The following is a 14395-nucleotide window of genomic DNA, read 5'->3' as shown; positions in this document are numbered from 1 at the left end:
GAAAAAAAAGACTTGTACGGTGCAGACTCAAAGCACGGACATAAAGATGATGAGAGGTGATGAACACGTGTGGATAGGTGGTGAGTCTTTCAAAGGCCTTAGTGAATCTCTCTGTCTGTCTTCCCGAAGACTTAATGAACCTGTCTGCCTTGGCCCGTCTAGGTGTTTCTGGTGAGGAAGTCATCCACGCTGCAGAGGAAGGTTCTCTCCCTCCGGGTCAGTGGCGATGACGCCTCGGGACGATCCCTCGTACGTGACTTTCCCGTCAGAGAGAGCCAGTACAGTGAGTGTGCTAATTAACCTAATGTCACAGCACGCCTACAGAAGGTAAACACTACATGAGCCATAACACCTGTAGAGAACCTAACGGACCTATACACCAACAAAACCTGCACATCAAACAAATCTGAACAACTAACAAATGTAAACACTTACAGAACCTAATCACCTAACAAAGGTGATTGTTGATTTTTCCATGTGAAATGCTCACTTCAGATCCTGCCAAAACAACCCTTCCAGTGTATTGGCTTTTCCGCCATTTGGATGTGAAATCTCAGCCATTTGGATGTGAAATCTCAGCCATTTGGATGTGAAATCTCAGCCATTTGGATGTGAAATATCAGCCATTTGGATGTGAAATATCAGCCATTTGGATGTGAAATATCAGCCATTTGGATGTGAAATTTCAGGCATTTGGATGTGAAATCTCAGCCATTTGGATGTGAAATCTCAGGCATTTGGATTCTGTTTTCTATTATCGTCTTGCTGCGTGACCCAGTTGTGCTTCAGTCTCAGCTCATGGCTGGATCACTTGACAGGCTCTTTTAGAATGATCTGATACAGAGTAGATTCTATGCTTCAACGGTGGCAAGTCTAGCAAGTCTTTGCAACACACCACAACCACCATGCTTAACCTTTTACATGGTGTCAGTACCACGGAATGCAGGGTTTGGTTTTCGCCAGACATAACAGCACCCAAGAAAGTCAACCAAGGTTTTCCAAAACGCTCCTGGAAGTACCTGTCAAAACTTGTCAACACTTCGGGGGGAATGTTCTCGCGCCAGATTAGTTGAAAGTGCCCAACACGCGTCCTATTATGTCTGGCGATCACCAAGCACGGCATCTCATAGTTTCAACCAGGTCAAGCGGGTAGTCATGGTCGTGTGGGGAACTGAGAATATCTTACCACCCCGGGAAACCTGGAAGACCAGCCATCTTGGAAGAAACCATCCGTGCCCAGGAAAATGTCAGGGAATACAGCTGTGAGTTGAGGCTGAAGCAATGCGAGCGTCCCAAACCATATTTTGGGTGTTCGCTCTGAAAGAAACATGTACAGTTGTGGCACTGTGCTGCGCTACCAAGGTCACAGAAAGAAAACCTAATGAGTAATGGAACAGGAAATGTGCCAGGGAATGATGACACAGCGAAAGAATGAATGTTGAAGATTCAGAAGTTTCACCGCTTTTCAGTGTCAATGTTGTCAACCCTTTTCATGTTTTTTTTTCTGGTCACGTTTTGCGTTTCTTTATGTTGGCTGGACATAGCGTCACATTTTAAGAAACCCCAACACTGTCGTTACCCAAGTTAGCCTTCATGTAGAATTAAGAGTTTGTTGAGGCTAGAATTTACTTCACATGATTATGGGGAGAGTCTAACAAAGACAAGATGTGGCTGTCGGTGAACAGGGTCAAGTAGTTTGTGTCTCTACATTCTCTGTTTGCAGCCTTCTCTTTGGACGGATCTGGGATCAGTTTCGCAGATCTGTTTCGCCTGGTGGCCTTCTACTGCATTAGCAGGTAAAGTCCTGTTTTTGTAACAGTCTATTGCACTCTCTTCCTCTCCCTCTGTCTACTCTCTCCATCCCCCTGGACCCGTACCCCTCACCCACACCCTTTCCCTAGAACTGTACCCCTCACCCACACCCTTTCCCTAGAACTGTACCCCTCACCCACAACCTTTCCCTAGAACTGTACCCCTCACCCACACCCTTTCCCTGGACCCGTACCCCTCAACCACACTCTTTCCCTGGACCCGTACCCCTCAACCACACCCTTTCCCTGGACCCGTACCCCTCAACCACACCCTTTCCCTGGACCCGTGCCCCTCAACCACACTCTTTCCCTGGACCCGTACCCCTCAACCACACCCTTTCCCTGGACCCGTACCCCTCAACCACACTCTTTCCCTGGACCCGTACCCCTCAACCACACCCTTTCCCTGGACCCGTGCCCCTCAACCACACTCTTTCCCTGGACCCGTGCCCCTCAACCACACTCTTTCCCTGGACCCGTACCCCTCAACCACACCCTTTCCCTGGACCCGTACCCCTCAACCACACCCTTTCCCTGGACCCGTACCCCTCAACCACACCCTTTCCCTGGACCCGTACCCCTCAACCACACCCTTTCCCTGGACCCGTACCCCTCAACCACACTCTTTCCCTGGACCCGTAACCACAACCCACACCCTTTCCCTCCCCCCTTTGCCATTCCACTGCTGGGAGGGCTGCAGCAGCTGAAGCCAAAAGCTCCTAGATGGAAATAATAATCTGTGTTAAGTAAGCACTAGTACCTAGCCTGTCTGAACAGCTCTCTTCTCACTTCTGGTTTTAGGCCAGCTTCGTGCCAGCCATGCAGACAGACAGCTTAGAGCTACAGACACAGGAAACAGGAAAGCATTGCCACTGTGCCAGTAATGCACAATAATGTTTAACCATGCAGAAGCTGGTCTCTACTGAGAGAACTCCACACGTAACGACCCCAAATGTCTAATGATGGTGAACTCCTGCAGGGCATACTTTCATTAAGGGCAGACATTTAGTCAATTCATTCAGTACTTTTGATGGGGACACCATACATAATACATTTGGATTCTAACTAGGGAAGAGCTCAGGACAAACTACTGTTGATCACAATTTGCATTATTATTATTTTACACTTTCAGGAAGGGTGTTTGTACATTGCTAAGACACACTTGTTTGGAAAGACATTCACTACCTGAAGACTCCAAACTTTCTCAGTTCACTTTCAGTTGACATTATGAAGGCACTTTGGTGGCCAGGCCAGATTGTTTTGTTGACTTGGGACGAACCAACAACCCTGTGACCAACCTACCCAGATAGAACCCACATCCAGCAGGCACAGACTAACTAGGACAGTCTTATCTTGGAATGTCTGTTTGATATCCAGACTAGTTAGCGTTTCCCATTGGAATATTCCCAATGTATCTCCTCTTTGTTTTTAGAGACGTCCTGCCATTCCCCCTCAAGCTCCCAGAAGCCATTGCGTCTGCCAAGACTCAGAAAGACCTGGAGGAGGTAGCCCAACTGGGAGCAGGTACTTTATTAAGAACTGAATGTGGGACATGCTGAATTGATTTTATTTTGCATTTCAAAAGGCTACTATAACCAAATATATAATAATATTCTTCCAAAGCAGCATGTGCATTCTTCTCAGTCTCCTTCTTTAAGACACATATTTATGGGAAGATGTGAAACCTCACTGGAATCGTTTTAAACCAGAGCTTTTATTAAGAGGAAATAAGAATCCAGGAAAGAAATGAATGGCAAATTGTATAAAGCGCAACTCTGGCTCCGCCCAGCAAGCTCATGACCGATCATCTGCGTTATGTTCGTACATTTGCAATCTAAAATTGTTCACCATTCCAACTGCTTCATGGTTGAATTTCCACTATTTGCAAAAAGGTGCAGAAAAATCTGTGTGAAAATTCAAGTTTTCCAATCCTGGTCCTGGGGACCAATGGTGCACATTTTAGTTTTTGTCCTAGCACTCACACACCTAACTTAAATGTTGCCCTACCACTTACACACTTGATTGATCTATTAGCCTATCATGAAGTCTTTAATTTGAGCCAGGTGTGTGAGTTCTACGGCAACAACAAAACATGCACCCCTTGGAGTCCCCAGGACCAGTATTGGGAAACACTGGTTTAAAACAACTAACACAGGAAACTTTCTGATTGTTAGTAACTAGCTAATTAACTTCCAAAATGCACATTGGAAGTAATTATTTTAATCATTATAGCAAGTTGGATAAAAAGGTAGCTAGTGTATTTTTGGCAGACTTTTTCTTTGGTTGTGTAATTTAACTGTTTAGCATGATCTAATAAAACATAAAAGAAGCAGTAAATTGCAAGAATGAATCCCAATACATATAGAATTGCAAGAATTGAGAGAATCGCAAAATACCTATTGTGTTAGTACCTAAGATCTGTGATAATATCGTATCCTGAGGTCCCTTGCAATTCCCAGAGCTAATATTGATCGTCTCTATTGGTTTCACTCCGTTCGTTTGTATGTTTTTCTAGTTAAATCACTGATCAGTTTGTCTAGTTTTATGGTAGGTTTAGTTAGTCACTCTGATAACTGGTTGTTATTTTGCTTCTGCTTAAACTCCAGTGTATGAGTCAGTTTCCTTCAGGCCCACTGCAGAACTCGGCTGAGGAGGGTGTGGTCAGTGGAGAATCACAGACACACGTGTGTGTGACACAAACACGTGCGCAACACACACACACACATACAAATGCGGGCACGCACACGCCAGGCACCGACCCCTTTCAAGTATGCACAGTATACGGTGTGTGTGTGTGTGTGTGTGGGGGGGGGGGGTGGCGGGGGGGGTGCTAGGATCCTATTCATAGGCTCCTGACTCAGTAATATGGGGAAACTCCCTTCTCCACAGAACAGCTTCTATTTTTAAACATATGTTTAAGATCTGTTATGGTGTCTTAGCAGACCCTTGTATCTGGTATTTTAGGAAAAATTTGAATTACATGCTGTCTGTATAGGTTAGTAGTTAGGCAAATAGTCTAGTAGCCTCTCCAATATTTGAATATTTATAATTGAATTCTGAGTGTTTGCTCTCCTGGCATGAGAATATTGTTTTGAAGGAACACAATTTTATCAAAGGTTTTTCCAAGGACATAACGCTTTTGCACAGCTAAGTTAGTTAATGAATTATTTTAATTCAACTCCAAACTACATTTGGAGTTACAAAGGTAATGGTTGTGGTAAATTAATCATTAATATGAATTACATGGTCATGCTTTGTAGTGTTTGTTAGACTTGCAGGAAACAATTTGAGTTTCTTCAAGGGCATTTGTGTTTCAGTAAAATGTATCATGGTAACTATTATTATAACCATTGCCTCCACCATGCTTGACAGATGGCGTCATGCATTCCTCCAGCATCTTTTCATTAGGTCTGTGAATGTTCTTCTTTGTGACCCAAACATCTCAAACTTAGATTTGTCTGTCCATAACACTTTTCCAATCTTCCTCAGTCTACTGTCTGTGTTCTTTTGCCCGTCTTAATCTTTTCTTTTTATTGGCCTGTCTGAGATATGGCTTTTTCTTTGCAACTCTGCCTAGAGGGCCAGCATCCCGGAGTCGCCTCTTCACTGTTGAGACTGAGACTGGGTTTTTTGCTGGTACTACTTAATTCATCTGCCAGTTAAGGACCTGGGAGGCTTTTGTTTCTCAATTTAGACACACTTATGTATTTGTCCTCTTGCTCATTTGTGCACCGGGGCCTCCTACTCCTTTGACATTGCCATGAACTTTGTGGTGTCTTTTTTTGGATATAAAAGGTACGTGAAGGGAAACCTGTAAATAAATGGGTCTATTGGCCAGAAATAACCAAAACAAAGGCACAATCTGACTAAATAAAAACCAAGCCTCGTCCTGGTCCTCCATCTCTACAGAAAACATGTCCATCTGGCTCATCCTTCATGTCATTCAGAATTCTCCCCTCTGAAATCCCATCTACCACAATGTGTGTAAATTACCTATGACACCATGGTAAACATTGATATGTAAATACTGTGGTAAACATTGCTATGTATAAGTGACAACCATATATAAAACATAGACTATTTATTTCCTGAAACAATCCCTTATTATAAAACTATCCCTTATTCTCTATGTGAAAGGAGTATTAGTGTTTTGGTTTCTGAGTTAACACAGGGATGTTTGCCAAGTGGCACCATAGAGCAGATAGTTTTAATGGATACAAGTGTTAAAACAAAAGGGCCTGTCAAAACGGAAACAAATGCCATTCATCGTAGGAGACTGTCAAAAAGGAGGCGGGAACAGAACAAAAGGGAGAGAGTAGAGCGAGTCAGAGAGTGAGTGGGAGGAGAGAAAGAAAACGGGTGGGGAAAGACTGACAAGGAGGGAGGGGGATCCAGCGTTCAAACTCCTCCCAGTTTTACATATGTGACTCCCCTCTCTGAGTCTCTGAGTGTGGCTCGGTGTTTGTCAGCTTTCGTGAATCAGTGTTGGGCAATGCAGGGCTGACCTCACCACATTCTCTCCGTTCTCTGAGAAGAGCATAGGATTACAAATAGAAAAAGAGAACGAGTCAGGGCGAAACTCAAGCGCCGGCCGTGCCTCAGCTCAGACCTAACTGCTTGTATTGTGGAAACTCTGGATAAGTCAACTGGTGGCTAAGGTAAGGGGGGGTAGCGGGTGACCTAACTGAACCGAATCCACAGCGTTGTACAGAGGGTGTTTCTAGTAAAGTATGTACTGAATGTACTGTACATTTGTGAACACACGTGTGCGGCCTTGCGTGTGTTTTTTGCACATGCCAAACGTTTCTGTGTGCGTGTGTGAGCGTATTCAGTATGTTGGGTCAGGTCAGACAGACGTTTTAGAGGCACCGTATGCGGTATGATTCATATCTCCTCTCTCCGTCGGTCTGTTAGGATTCTGGCACTCTGCTCTGGGCAGCCTTCGGAGGACTGTCTCTCCGTGCCGCCCTCCACCCCAGCGCCCCCACAGAGAGAGCCGGCGCGCTGAGGAGACAGACGGGAGACAGGGCGTAACCCGGAGCAGTAGTGTCCCCCCGGCCCGACCTCACTCCTCACCCTCCTCCTGCCTGGAGAGAAGCCAGTCCAACGGGGCGCTTTGTTTCGTCAACCCCCTCTTCCTGCAGACTCACCGACGGCTCCAGGAAGAGCCTCCATCCTCTCCATCGCCTTCATCCTACGTCCCGCCCGCACCTTCAGCCCCCGGACCCAGCAGTGGGGTGTCTTCCCCTGTCACAGACCCCGACAGAGAAGCCGGGACCCTGAAGGTGAACGGGAAGTCGCGCCCTCCTCGGCCCCCGCCCCCCCGCACGCTGTCCCGGCGCCGCCAAGCTCCCCTTCCCCCCATCGCGCTTCTCCAGAAGCCCAGCATGCCCAAGACGACCGCTGCTGTTGTCGTTGCTAGGGAACCGCCGCAACCCGCCAGTCAGAGTCGCCGTCCCGCCCCCCGCCCTCCCATGGGGCCCCGGCACAGCAGCCCGTCCAAAAAGAGCGGGAGCAGCGCCCCAATCCCTGTGCCCCTCCAACATCCTCCTCCCCCACGCCCCAAAAAGCCGGACATCGATGCCCACCGGTGCCACATCGCCCTTGACGACGAGACCATCGCCAAGGCATTGTCCCGCACCAAGCTGCCCCCATGCCAGGTGCCCACCCTCCCCTCGAACTCACTGGAGGAAGGGGCAGGAATGAGCCCCCCTAGCCCGGATAAGAACCCAAGGCGTGAGGGGAGGCTGAGCGACATGTCCATCTCCACGTCCTCCTCAGACTCCCTGGACTACCCCCACCCTCCGCTCTCCCTCCCCCCCAGCCCCCCGTGCCTGCCGGGACCCCGCCACGCCGACCGCCAGGACAGCAGCGACGACGACGACGACGACCTCGAGGAGGACGACGACGAGGACTACGGCGTCAGCCTGGAGAACGACCTGGACCGGGGTCTCCGTCCTCCATTCAAATCCCGCCGGCGAGGGCCCAGAATCGGGGTGGCGTTGAGCGGGGGGCCCTTCATCATTCCTAAAGCCTTGAAGGGACAGTTCCGGAAAGTGTCCGGAGTTTTCAGCACCTTCATGACCCCAGAAAGGAGGACCGTCAGGAGGATAGCGGAGCTGTCCAAGGACAAGAGTACCTACTTTGGATGCCTTGTTCAGGATTACATCAGTTTTGTCCAGGAGAACAAAGGATGTCACACGTCTCAGTTGGATCTGCTTCAGACTCTCAGGCAGTTCATGACCCAGATGAAGGCTTACCTGACCCAGAGCTCCGAGCTGGACCCGCCAATAGAGTCTCTCATACCCGAGGACCAGATTGGTGAGTGTGTGTGTGTGTGTGCGTTTCTCCCTCTGGCATATCGTGTGTTATTGTGTGTTAACGTCAGCACCTGTGGGCATGTGTATACTGTGAGTGACTCTGTACTCTGTATGACGTGAAAATCTCTCCGTACCACGTCGTCCTGTGGGGTTTTTTTTCTTCTAATTTCTCACAACCCATTCCAGCTCCGTTGTGGAAGTGAGACCGAAAACACACCTCGCTCTTTTACCACAAATGTACATTCATGACCTGTTGAGAGTTGAACCGTACTATTAGGAGCACTTCCTATTAGTCCATATAAAGACCGTCCGGCTTCGGGGACCAGTGTTGAGTTACTCCGATGCCAGGGAGATGCCAGTGTACCCCCTCCTCCTTAACGTCAGTTATTCCTGGCCCTTTCCAGCCTGGCACCGATTCCCAGAAAGGCACCAACTGCCGAGCCTTATTCAAGGTTCAGTTAGAACAGGAAATATGACAGTGATCTGCCAAATGAAATCCCATGGGTTCTTTTAATCCCGGACCAAATACTTTGTACGGTTCTGGTGACGGAGGACAGGCCTAATCCGAGAGGTTCGGCTACAACACAGTCCCCTTTTCAACCAGGCCCGACTGATGCGAGTGCTAATGTTTGAATGTGAAATTGTGGTGGCGGCTGACAAAGAGTGTTTTCTTTGAGTTTGGGCTGAGTAAGTATTCACATGAATACTCTTGCACCCTTGTTCTTGGTAAACAACAGCCTAGCCTTGTTCAGTGAAGAAGGGCTTTATGGAGTGCTAGCTGAACACAAATGTGAACACACTTGCATTCGGTCTCTCTCTCTCTGTCACGTTTCTCTCGCTGTGGAATAGAAAGCATGAAGTGGTTGTTTATTGGGCCGAGGACACGTTAATATGAACCAATGGTGTACATAGACTTTTCCTTCCCAGAAAACCACAAGATCATAAATAATATGAGATAATAAAACAATAACAATAAAATGCAGTGCTTGCTCTTGGTAGGCCAATGCATAAATGGATTCAGCTGGTTACCAGTACAGACAGCTTGCTCTCTAAAGGGCAGGACTATGCCATAGGATGGCCTGTGTCTGCTCCACAGTCTCCAAACAGATTAGTATGTCCCAGACATAGGTGTTCCTGTAAAGAGTAGCCTAGACAGCCAAGCTGACATAATGGTAAAAGCCACAGACTATGGAAAGCTTTAAGCAAAAGAGAAGTGAATCTTGTACTACTAGGTTATTTCCATAGCATGGCCATCGTCAGTGATATGTTTTACCATTAAGTAGGTGTTGGCTATAGTCATGTATTTTATGAGCCCAAACAGGATCACTTTACTGGTAATTGTGGTAAAAAGATATGTTCAAAGGGATAGTTTTCCTGGTAATCCCGGAGTAGAGTGGACATGCGTGTCTTCATTAAGGGAAATGGAGAACTGTCATCACGGCAACACACTTACATACATACGGAGAAGGGTTGGCCGAGTCTAGTGTTTACAGCGCAGGGCCAGTAACCCAAAGGTCGCTGGTGCAACACTGGCCCGGTAGCGTTTAAACCCTGTTGTTGTGCCATCAAGCAAGGCACTTCACCCCCCCCCCCCCCCCCCCCCCCCCCCCCCCGACAAGGCACGTCGTTGTTACTTTTATATCGACACTGAGTGTGGCTCGTGTGCACGTCCATCCTGCACACGCGAATCATGTAGAGGTCACGATGACTGATCATAGGCGCAGCTGCAATGCCCTCTAGTCCACACTGTCCTGTGACTCTCTTTACATTCAGGCTAATTCCTTCCTGTTCCAACTCTGTTTGGTCACACAGGACGAGGGCGTGCAGCGCGTGTAATCCCGACTGTAAATGTTTAGTACTAGTCAGTCATTGACAGCGGCCTGCCTCACGAGGGACCTGGCTTTAGCTCAGTGGATGGGACTCAGTAGGTTGTGAACCCCCTGGGAAGCAACGTCTGTGGACTTACCAGGCTAAATTTGTCCCACCAAGGAGTCAGGGTCAGACCTCTCCCAAGCGTAGAAGAGAAACCCAGGGCTGTGCATGTGCAGACCAGAGCGTGTGTTTGTCCTATGATAATGTGTATTTACCTCAAATGTATTTATCCAGGCTCTGGGTGGAGTGAACTCACCGGATTATAGCCTGGTCCCAAATGCGTTTGTATGGTTGCCAACAACCAGCCTTAGGAGTGGTCAAGATACAAAGTGCAAAGTGGTCTTGGGTCACCGTGATCCAGTTTTTACCTCAGTCACCCGCGGCTAGCCTCAACTCTGTCATGTTGCCAAACCCAGCTATCCACACTTCAAACAGTTCAGCCGACGGAGACCTACTCCCCTGATCTGGAGATCTTGTGGAGACTTTGTCCATAACAAACCTCCATCTAGGAGACATTGTCCCACAGAAACTTCCTTCCTAAGAGATTTCCTCTCTAGCTTCCAGGTTGCCTCCCTCTATACAATAGCCCTTGCCGGCCATCGCTGTGAATTAGTGGAAATTGGTGCTAAGTGTGAACAAATGTCAATCTGGTGATACACATCGGAATAACCAGTTGTATTAATAGATTAAACGGTTATCTTATGTCTGGTTCACATGGGTTCGGCCTCTGTGACTATGAGTTAATCATTGTCACTGAATGTCAGACGGGATATTAGCTTGAAAACAGGTTGGGCTGCAGTGTTGACATTGACTGTACCGTTTTACTGCAGGTCTGAGGAAAATGTGGCATCACCTATAGATGGGAAACAGGCGATTCCTAGAAACCAGGCTGTTTTTATCCACTCGTTATCTATAGCCACTTGTTCGCGGTCTTGGACTTTCTGAAGGACCTGCAGGTTTGATTGTTTTTAGTGAGATTATGGCTTTGTAATGATCTGAGGCTACATTCTCTTCATATGGTACCTGCTGGTTATGGCATCTGGGTCAATTGAGGTTTGTAATGGCTGTGGACGGTAGGTACTTTTATGGCGTGACGTTTTACAGCGTTCATGGCAGAAAAGCACTTCGCTGTTCTGTGACCTTGTTTCAATGCTTGTATGTGAGACACTGATTGACGGGGAAAAAAGCATAAACCTAGATAGTTAAATTCCCCGTCCGTCTTTGGAGACGCGCATCCTCAGATCGTCCAACGGACCTACAGCTGCATCGCTGTGAGAATGCTGGCCAGCGAGGCTCTTGGGAGGAAGTCGCAAAACAGCGACAAGTTCATTACCGGGAGTGGATCAAAGTTCCCTGACATCTATAAGACCACTACACAAAGCAGTGTCAGATGTCAGGCCCTTGAAATAGTGAATGAGCCTAGCCACCCGGGCCATAGACCGTTCTCTTTACTTTCCTGCTGCTACTATTTATTTTTTGTTGTTCCTAAACTTCCATACACCCACACCCTCTAAATGATAAATAATTCTTGTTTGTACCATTCTGTGTATTTCTTCCTTGCTGGTCTTATTCGCGTCAGTGTATATATTTCTCGTGTAAGGATTTCTTATCTTTATGTTCCTGTGACTCTGCATTTTTTTGCAAAGGGGCTGTAATTAGTTGTTGTAGTTCTGTGTTTGCTGTTAACGAGGCATAACATGCCCCAGTATACAGTGGACCACATGGTAAGGTCAAATGTGCTACTCTAGAAGTCAACGGGGAAACCGCCACTAACTCTGTGTGTGTGTGTCTTGTGTCTTTAGATTCAGTACTGGAGAAGGCCATGCACAAGTGTGTGCTGAAACCCCTGAAGGGTGTGGTGGAGACAACCCTACATGACTTCCAGGTGAACTTTGACCTCTACGGCCCTCTTCTATACTTATCAGAGTCTGAATGAATTTCCGAACTTAGACGAAAAGAACAGGATTCAAATTTGTTTCACGTTAGGAAAACAATGAAAAGACCATAATGAGGATTCCAAGCCTTAATGGTCCAGTAATTATACTTCAGCCTTTTTCTTCCCGTGTCCTCTCCACGTGGACGCTCACTACCCGTCTGTTGTGATGTCCCCAGGTGAGCAGCGGAGGCTGGCAACAGCTGAGGGACAACTTGGCCCTTGGCAAGAAGAGCCGAAAGGAAGGGCCCCAGGGACCTGGGCGTGGAACGGGGCCGTTCCTTCCGTCCACACCGGACCCCGTGGCCATAGAGGAAGATCCGCCACAAGTTTCACAACATGACCAAGATGTAACTCCCCGGATAAGAAGGTGTCGCTGCTACTTACCGAGTGTGCAAGCTATCTACACCATCATGCAGGATAACTCAGGTAGGAACGTGCCGGAGGCTGGGGGGGGGGGGGGGGGGGGGTTGGAGGGCGTGTGGGAACGGCGTGTCAGTCGCACATACCTGCCCGCTCAGTGAACACGGCTCCAGATGAGAATGAAATGAAAATTCGGGATCAGGGTGTGGCTTTACCTTTGAACTGTAACTCAATTGCTTAGGGGCCTGTCTGTTGTGAGACTGTGAGCCTTTGTCTCTCCCCGGGCGTGTCTCTCTTAGGGAGGATGTACGGGGCAGATGACTTCCTCCCCATGCTGACCTATGTCCTGGCCCAGTGTGACATGCCCCAGCTGGACAACGAGATCATCTACATGATGGAGCTCCTTGACCCCTCGCTGCTGCACGGAGAAGGTCAGTCTGACGTCCCCCCCCCCCCCTCCCGTCCTCTTCTAGAAACAACCCCATGTTGCGTTACACCGTTATGAGAATGTGTCGATGTGCCGTCCGTCGGGGAAGGTTTTGGGCTGTCTGCTTCCACCTTACACAGTAGGGTGTGCTGACTGAGAATAAGCTGGTGTTATTCCATACAATGGAAGTGGCGCGCTGACACGGGTACATGGTGGTTTGTCTATTAACTCACGTTGGAACCCGGCCATGCCTCAACCAAACACACGGGAAAACAAGGTCTAGACAGGTCTTAGCATCTGCCAGATTGGGTTTTGGCTTCCTTTTTGCAGATTATTTCAAATGTAATGAAATAATAACTGGGGCAGTAGCAGTAATGAATAGAATCTGCTCATGAAACGTACTACCGAACAACCTTGTTTCCTGTCATGAACATACTTTCAATATACCAATGGATGTTGGTCAGGTCAAGTAACCCAGGGCAACTGCAGTCCACTTTCTGGCCTAGACTGGAATGCAGACATTGGAGGATTTTACTTTTTTTTTGTCCACTGGAAAATAGTAAATAGATTGATGTCAATTCACGGGTGAGTCCCTTGGAAACCAGTATAATGTTGGCAAGGGTCTTCCAGATGATTATTTCCTGGAGGACGTCCTGTTATACAGCGTTCTCACAATGCAGGAGTTCACTGTAATCACTTCTAGTCACGTAGGGTTACAGTCAAATACAGTGCATTCCTCGCTAACACACAAACAATACGCCAGGCTTTTTTTTTAAATAATCTCGTCGACTGTTAACTGGCAGCCTTTTGGTTATTAATCGAAACCGAAAGGTGGATCACTCCAACCTCTGACACAGAAAGGTAAAGATTCAGTTATTCTGTCCTTGAGCAAGGCGGTTCTGCTCCCCCGGGTGCTGGATGTGGCAGTGATATTTCGGTGAGGCCTTTTCTGCTAACTCAACAAATATATGACGTAGTTAACACGTGCACAGGCAAACTGCAACACAGCCCATTGTGAAATAAACTAAATTAACTTCCTCTTTCTCCTTTTCCGTCTGCCCTCCCCCCCCCCCCCCCTCTGTCACACTTCCCCCCCGTCTCCCCCCGTCTCCCTCCAAGGTGGCTACTACCTGACCAGCGCCTACGGGGCCATGGCTCTCATCAAGAACTTCCAGGAGGAGCAGGCGGCGCGCGTCCTGAGCTCCGAGGCCAGAGACACACTCCACCAGTGGCACCGTCGACGCACCGCCCAACGCACGGCGCCCTCTGTTGACGACTTTCAGGTATCGCCCTGACCCCCATCCGAGCCCAAGGCAGTGAGTTATAAAGAATGCCCCCTCAAAAAAAAATGCCTCCCGCCACTGGGGGCCTGGGTCCGCATGGCTCCGTGGGTGAATTGTCCCCTCGGTTCAAATCTGGGATCAGTTCGATATCCTTTGACTCTGTTAGCGGGGAAATGTCAAGCTGACCCTAGATCGGAGTTAAGAGGCGACTTCACCCGATACCAATCTGCATGGCTAGCGCCGGTGCCGACATGCCGAGACGCCGTGCCTCTGTATCTGACTCTGCATTGGAAAAATAACCTCAAAAGCGTTTTGCGAGATGATTTGGGGGTTTTGGGGGGTTTTGAGGAGAAAGCTTGTTGATGAATGAGTTCCTCTTAATCAAA

At 48.1% G+C, this 14395-nt stretch overlaps 1 protein-coding gene across 1 annotated transcript in view; it reads left to right on the top strand.

Annotated features, from left to right (window-relative positions):
* The window catches only part of LOC105012309 (ras and Rab interactor 2), a 38196-nt gene that overhangs the window by 20977 nt on the left and 2824 nt on the right, over positions 1–14395 (top strand). Inside the window, 10 exon segments of the mRNA XM_013135331.3 lie at positions 163–283; positions 1724–1796; positions 3244–3335; positions 6726–8132; positions 11806–11888; positions 12116–12250; positions 12253–12330; positions 12332–12365; positions 12599–12730; positions 13846–14009. Coding sequence (XP_012990785.2) covers positions 163–283; positions 1724–1796; positions 3244–3335; positions 6726–8132; positions 11806–11888; positions 12116–12250; positions 12253–12330; positions 12332–12365; positions 12599–12730; positions 13846–14009 — 2319 coding nt within the window.

Source organism: Esox lucius, chromosome 9, assembly GCF_011004845.1.
Source record: "Esox lucius isolate fEsoLuc1 chromosome 9, fEsoLuc1.pri, whole genome shotgun sequence".
Classification (NCBI taxonomy): domain Eukaryota; kingdom Metazoa; phylum Chordata; class Actinopteri; order Esociformes; family Esocidae; genus Esox; species Esox lucius.
The sequence above is the reverse complement of the archived record's forward strand: the minus strand, read 5'-3'. Positions and strand labels throughout refer to the sequence as shown.